The sequence below is a fragment of the Echinops telfairi genome, unplaced genomic scaffold, assembly GCF_000313985.2.
Source record: "Echinops telfairi isolate 266 unplaced genomic scaffold, ASM31398v2 ScPeMD7_2010;HRSCAF=2546, whole genome shotgun sequence".
Classification (NCBI taxonomy): Eukaryota; Metazoa; Chordata; class Mammalia; order Afrosoricida; family Tenrecidae; genus Echinops; species Echinops telfairi.
In genome coordinates, this window is record NW_022105908.1 from 23,296,305 (window position 1) to 23,302,531 (window position 6,227).

A 6,227-nucleotide genomic window follows, 5' to 3' on the forward strand; every position below is an offset into this window, starting at 1 on the left:
TGAGGGAGGGGGGAGCGGAGAGGGAGGGGAAAATTGAGGACCTAATGCGGGGGCTTAAGTGGAGAGGAAATGTTTTGAGAATGAGGAGGGCAATGAATGTACAAATGCGCTTTACACAATTGATGTATGTATGGATTGTGATAAGAGTTGTATGAGCCCGTAATAAAATGATTAAAAAACAAACAAACAAAAACAAAACAAAACAACAAAAAAGAACTGACTGTGATGATGTATATACAACTCTTTTTAAGGGCGATGTAACTATGGAAGTGCATGATATGAGAATATTATATCAAAACTACTAAAAAGAGAAGAACCCAAACTTGACCAATGGTTAACATGGGTGTATTAGGAAGCATTTTTGCTTAGGGGACACGGAGTTTATGTTAATGGTGGCAGAAATAACTTGAAAAAGGATAGCAATAATGGTTGTACAACACAGAGTCTAATCATTTGCACTAAATTATACATGTAGAAGTTGTGGCATTGGAGAATGCTTTGTTGTGTGTAGTTTTGACCCACTATAACAAATAACACGAGGATACAAAGAAAGCTGGATTAATGCCCAGCCGCATATTCCTTCTTCCATAGCCAGTGGATGTAGCCGTCCCTCCCTCGGCTGCCCCGTTCCCCCAGACCTCAGCTCCTGCCCTTCTCAAAGGTTCCTCCAGTTGCCACTCCACCCTATCCAGTCGCACAAGCTTGTGCCCAGGCCGCCTTTCCCCGACTCCCTGCACCACTGCCACTGCTGCTGCCACTGCTGCTGCTGCTGCTGTTGTTGTTGGCTGCTGTCAAGTGACCCCAACTCAGGGACCCGGTGCACAAAGGCACAAAGCGCTGTCTACTGCTTCATCCTGCCCTTGGTGGGTTAGGAAGCCGACCGCTGTGATCCATAGGATTTTTCAGTCATTGGTTTTCAGACATCGGTCACCAGGCCTTTCTTCCTAGCCCCTCGTAGTTCAGAAGCTCCATGACAGCCTGTTCAGCATTGTAACAACACTCCAGCCTCCAGCCAGGTCAGGAGTGGCCCTGCATGAGGTGCCACTGGTCAAGAAGTGAATGCAGGCTTCCCACGTAGAAGGCAAAAAATGATACGACTGAACCGCCATTTCTCTTTGAATGCCCCTGAGACTGGGGACCTTCTTGCATGCACAAGGGAAGCTCATTGCTCTTTTTAAAAATATCGTGTGACTCTTTACCCACGGATGACCCCACAGGAGTACCCATAAGCCTTCCTCCAAATCACAGAATTCGTATATACTAAGAGGGGACGCTCCCAGAGCAGTGACTCCTCATTGACAGCCAAGTCCCAGGCTCAAAAGGCCAGCATTTCATCGCACCCTCAGACGCACATGTGTCCACACCAAGCTCAACAAAGAGAAGACGCTCACCTTGATGCTCCTCCAGTTTGCCCATGGTCTCAATCTGCTCCACCAGGTCATTGGAATTCCACTGGCTCATCCCAATGAGGAGGGCATTCTTGCCTTCCGCCATGTCCTCTGTGGGAAGATCAGAAGTGGGGGTGAGCAAGCAGAGCTGTGTCAGAGCGAGTGTTTATTGGCCCCTCTTGAGTTGAGCCCATTTCAACTATTAAAGTGTCTGCAGCTATAGCTGTACAACCATTATAGAAAGCAATACAACAGAACCGCAAACACCTGAGAACAGATGTTCCCTATGATCCAGCAATCCTTCTGCTAGGTACATGCCTGAGGTAGTTCGTTTATTGTGCCAACCTGGCCGATAAACACAGGTGGGGTTAATTGAAGGGCAGAGGGATAAATGGCTCGGTGATCCTCGCCTTTCTAGTTCTCAGGTCTCTTGCTTTCTGATGGTCAGACCAGGGTGCAGCTGCCTTAGCCAGTTCCCTGCTTCAGCTTGCAAGGTTCACTTCTTGTAAGACATCCCTGAGGAGAAGCCATATGGACCTACCCCAATGCAGCCCTGGGTGCTGGAGCACCCGTGTGGAGAACCCTGCCTTGCTGAAATGTTTACACATTCACTGATTCGGCTTTCCTCCTGCATTCAGCATCATTGCACCTGTTTTGTGAGATAGAGGAGGACTTTGTGGATTGGTGTTGGACATATGGGTTAATGGATTAATGTTGGACTTGTGGGCTTGGGCAGCACTGGGTTGGGATGTTTTTGTGATGCACACTTAACCTTTATATAAAACTCTCTCTTATACATGAGTTTCTGTGGATTTGTTTCTCTAAAGTACCCAGACTAACACAAAGCCCTAAAGAAATTAGAGCCATGACACAAACAGGCATATGTACTCCTGCGGAAGTTACATAATCGCCTGTCAACTTGAGCGAAGGGGTAGAGTCTAGCCTGTCAATCAGGTCATAGCCAATCATGCTTCTGTATGGGCATGGCCTTCTCCTGAGGATTCTGGGAATTCCTGTCTTCTTCCCTGGAGGCAGGACCCACATTCTCTCTGTTTTGTCTTCCTGCTGACAAGCCACATGGCAGCCAGAGCTTTGGAGCTGGAGGAGCCACGTGGAGACCCATGCCAGTGCTGAAATGTTTCCACTGCCACTGGATCCACAGACTTTCTACCCAGTGGTCTGTGATCTTCCTGCATTCGGCATCCTTGCATATGTTGGGTGAGTCTGAAGAGGTATCGGACATATGGGCTAATATCAGACTTATGGACTTGATCTGGATTGACCTGGAGTGTTTTATCAATAGACAATTGCTCTTTGATATAAAGGTGTCTCTTACACTTATATGAATATCAACGAATGTGTTTCTCTAGTCTACCTGGACCAACCCAACTCCCGTGTTCATCGCTGCACTATTGCCAGTAGCAAGAAGTTGGAAACAGCCCAAATGCCCAACAGTAAAAGAATGGATAAAGAAGCTTTTACACACACACACACACACACAATGGAATTCGATGCATCGCTTAAAAAAATAAGAAAAGCTAAAACCACGAAGCACCTCATGACACGGATGGACCTAGAGAACATTATGCCCAGTGGTATGTGTCCATCACAAACGGACAAACATTGTTTGAGACCCCTACTCTAAGGATCCAAACCAAGACAAAGACTTGCCTACCGAGCCTCGGGATTTCAACAAAAGAAACTAACAAAGGAGCAGTTACCAGAGGGGCCTCATTCCTGGCTTGGGGAGCAGTGCTTCTTTGAAAGACGGCGTGTTTGGGAAGCAAGAGCCACGTGTTGCCGTTAGCAGTCGTGTTCCTCTGGGGGCATGACTTGAGTGTTCTGAGGCTCAGGTTTTCACCAGCAAAATGGGACTCCCAAGGTCCAGCTCCAGGAGCTGTTGAGGGTGACATCGGGTCACGGATCCCAGACTGCCAGGCAGAGGACGTGCCCATGGACAGCGGGCACAGCCGAGTGCTTCTTTTTCACAGGAAAAGTCAGGCGCCATCGGGATTCGGGCGGATGAGGGTTCAGGTGAGCAGGCACTGCTCAGAAGGAACCAGAGATCCTGGAGCTCTGTGATTGGCTCCTCCCCTCCACCTGTGTCCACCCTGGTCCTCTCCTGTCTGAGCTCAGTGATGACTCCGGATGGAGTCCGTGGGGGCCATCTTTCCAAACTACACTGGACACAGGGCTCTGGGTCCCACACACCCACCATCCACAAACAGCTGGCGCTGTCTCTGGTCCTAAAAAGGGGCAGGACCTCAGGGACCCCTTGGCTCTCTCTCCTTCTCCCATCCTTGAGCCTCCTAGTGAAGAGTGTGTGCCCTGAGCAAATCAAAGGGAATCTGTTAGGTCGCCAGAATAGGGACAGGGGATTGTCCCTGCCATGCCTGCAAAGGACCCCATAAAGGAGGTTGGGAAGAAATTAGACACCTATGGAGACCCCCCAGCCAGGTACACCTGGATGGTCCAAACTAGGCCCAGGCTTGTGATATCACCCAGGTGGGCTCAACCCAGCCAATGGGGTCAACACCAGCAACCACACCTCCCCAGCCAGAGGTTTGAAATAGCCCGGCTGTAGGAAGCCTGTTCTCTTTTCCCCTGCTCCTGGTCAGTGGCAGGTCTGAGGGTGAGGTGTCCCTCCCCCGTGTGGACCTATTGAGGCCACAGCCTCTCTCGCCCCTTCGCTCTCTCTCGTGCCCCACTCTCTCTCACCCCTCTTGCTCTCTGGTCCCCGCTGTGCCACAGCCTCTCCCTCCCCCGGTTCTGCACGCGTGGATGCCCTGCTCCACAAGGGTGCTCCTGTCCAGTTGTGAACCCACGGCTTGGCACGCTGCCCTGAAATCGTGTATACCCCTTTGAGACTGTAAAACCTGGAACTTCTCCCGTCCTTCATAGAAACCCACCAGGATTACAAAACGGGCTTCGGTGTGAATTCTGGATACATGGATACATGTGGGGAGCAGGGAACGGGAAGAGAGTGGACACGGATGCGTCCTTTAGTCTCTTACATTAAGAAGCCTGGCAGGCTGCGTTTCTGGGGTGGAGGGAGGCCTTCACCCGTGTGCGTTGGAGGGGAGTCCCGATCACATTCTCAGAATTAATATTGCCCCCACTATATCCTCCCATCATAGGGCTACCTCAAAGTTACCTCGTACAAGCACATGGCTGATTGCTGTGTAGCCGGAAGCTTTATCTATAGTACCTGCTATTGCTCTCTAGGCTCTGCGTACAACCACTCCCCCTTACCTGCCCCTGGCACTGGTGTTAGGTTAGTCTCCAATGTCCTCAGGGACCGCTAGGGTTAAGGTACAGTCCACTTTGTTAACTATGTGGTTACCTGTAACTAGGGGGACTTGCACACACACACCCCAAGTGTCTATAAGCCTTGGTCGGAAATATATTGGCTCTCTCTGCGCGTACCTGGCTCCTGAGGTCATGACTGTGAAGGTGAGCACTTGTAAGCTTAATCTTGTCTGACGTCTCTTTAAACTTACCCCTCAATTACACAACCGCCCCTTGGACCCATTCGACTGTCGGGGCTGGTACCCCACACATACGCACACCCACGTTCATTGCAGCACTGCTCACAATAGCAACCTCAGCCCCATCCACGGAGGAATGGATCACCAGATTGGGGCACATACCTCCATACAGTGGAATACTGCAGACCTATCAAGAACAGGGAGGAGTCTGTGAACCATCGTATGACATGAACGAACGCCTCTGGAAGACATCGTGCTGAGTGACGTATGGTATACCCGTTGGTGTGTCCTACATGCAGATCCACATAGATAAAAAACCACAGAAGACGGGGTTATGGAGGCTTCCAACCGCCTCGCAGGATTGGCTTAAGGAGTTAAAAGACTGGGGCCCATCGTCGTGGGGAAAACTGAGGCTGTGGACATAAGTATCTCTCAAAGAGAATGTTTGACATCCTGCTTTAAGGAGTTACATCTTAAGTTCCAGCGAGCAGCCCTCCAAGATACAACCACTGCGCTTGACTCGTTCGGAGCAAATGAGAATGGGGGGGGGGGCATCAAAAGCTCAGAGCAGCAAACTGGTCCGTACAACTAATAACCCGCATGAACCAGAAGACCTACAGGGTGCCCGGCTATACTATCGACCATTCTGACCAGCAACACCATTGAAGCCCCCGGATGAAATACGAGAAAAATACAGAACAAAACTCAAATTCCGAAATGACAAAACAAAAACCAGCCAGGAGTCCTGGACCAATAGACGCTAGAGGCACCCTCACAAGCACCGGTATACGATAACGCTGAAACATGCCGAAGGACACCGGGCAGCTGCAGATGTGCTCCTGCTTTGTCCATCTGCCCTGTCCCAGAGAGGTACAAGCGGCTGTCGGAACCTTGAAAAGCTGCCCCCAGGGCTGGGGAGCTCTGAGCACCATACTTCTAGGGAGCCCTCGTCTCTTTCTCTCTCTGCCTGATGATGTGGTCACCCTTCCCCCGTCCTCCCCTCAGGGTCTTTCGTCTGTCTTTCGTACCTGGTGACACCAGCAGAAGCCGGAACCTGTGTGAGGTGGAAAGAAAACTTGACCACGCTCTGCTAAGAGAGCCATCGGTCAACGGCGGGACCCCAACCAGCCCCGGAAGGCAAGACAGTCCGTGGTGTTCCGGCTCCCTCTGCCCTGTCCTCCTCACAGATCTGATCTTCCTCTCTCCCTCAGTGGCTCCCTGCCCCATCCCTCCAGTCGCCTGTCCGTCTGTCTCCCAGGACAGGCCTCCTTCCTGTTCCCCTGCTGTCCCTCAGTACCAGTGCTCTCCTCTCTCAGGGCTCCCTCTCTCAGGGCGGAGGTGCCTCTCTCCA

At 51.1% G+C, this 6,227-nt stretch overlaps 1 protein-coding gene across 1 annotated transcript in view; it reads right to left on the reverse strand.

The window, feature by feature from the left end:
* The window catches only part of PITPNM3 (PITPNM family member 3), a 169,736-nt gene that overhangs the window by 96,000 nt on the left and 67,509 nt on the right, over window positions 1-6,227 (reverse strand). The window contains exon 3 of the mRNA XM_004716151.2: window positions 1,392-1,499. Within this exon, the coding sequence (XP_004716208.2) occupies window positions 1,392-1,499 (108 nt within the window). The remainder of the gene's footprint in view (window positions 1-1,391; window positions 1,500-6,227) is intronic.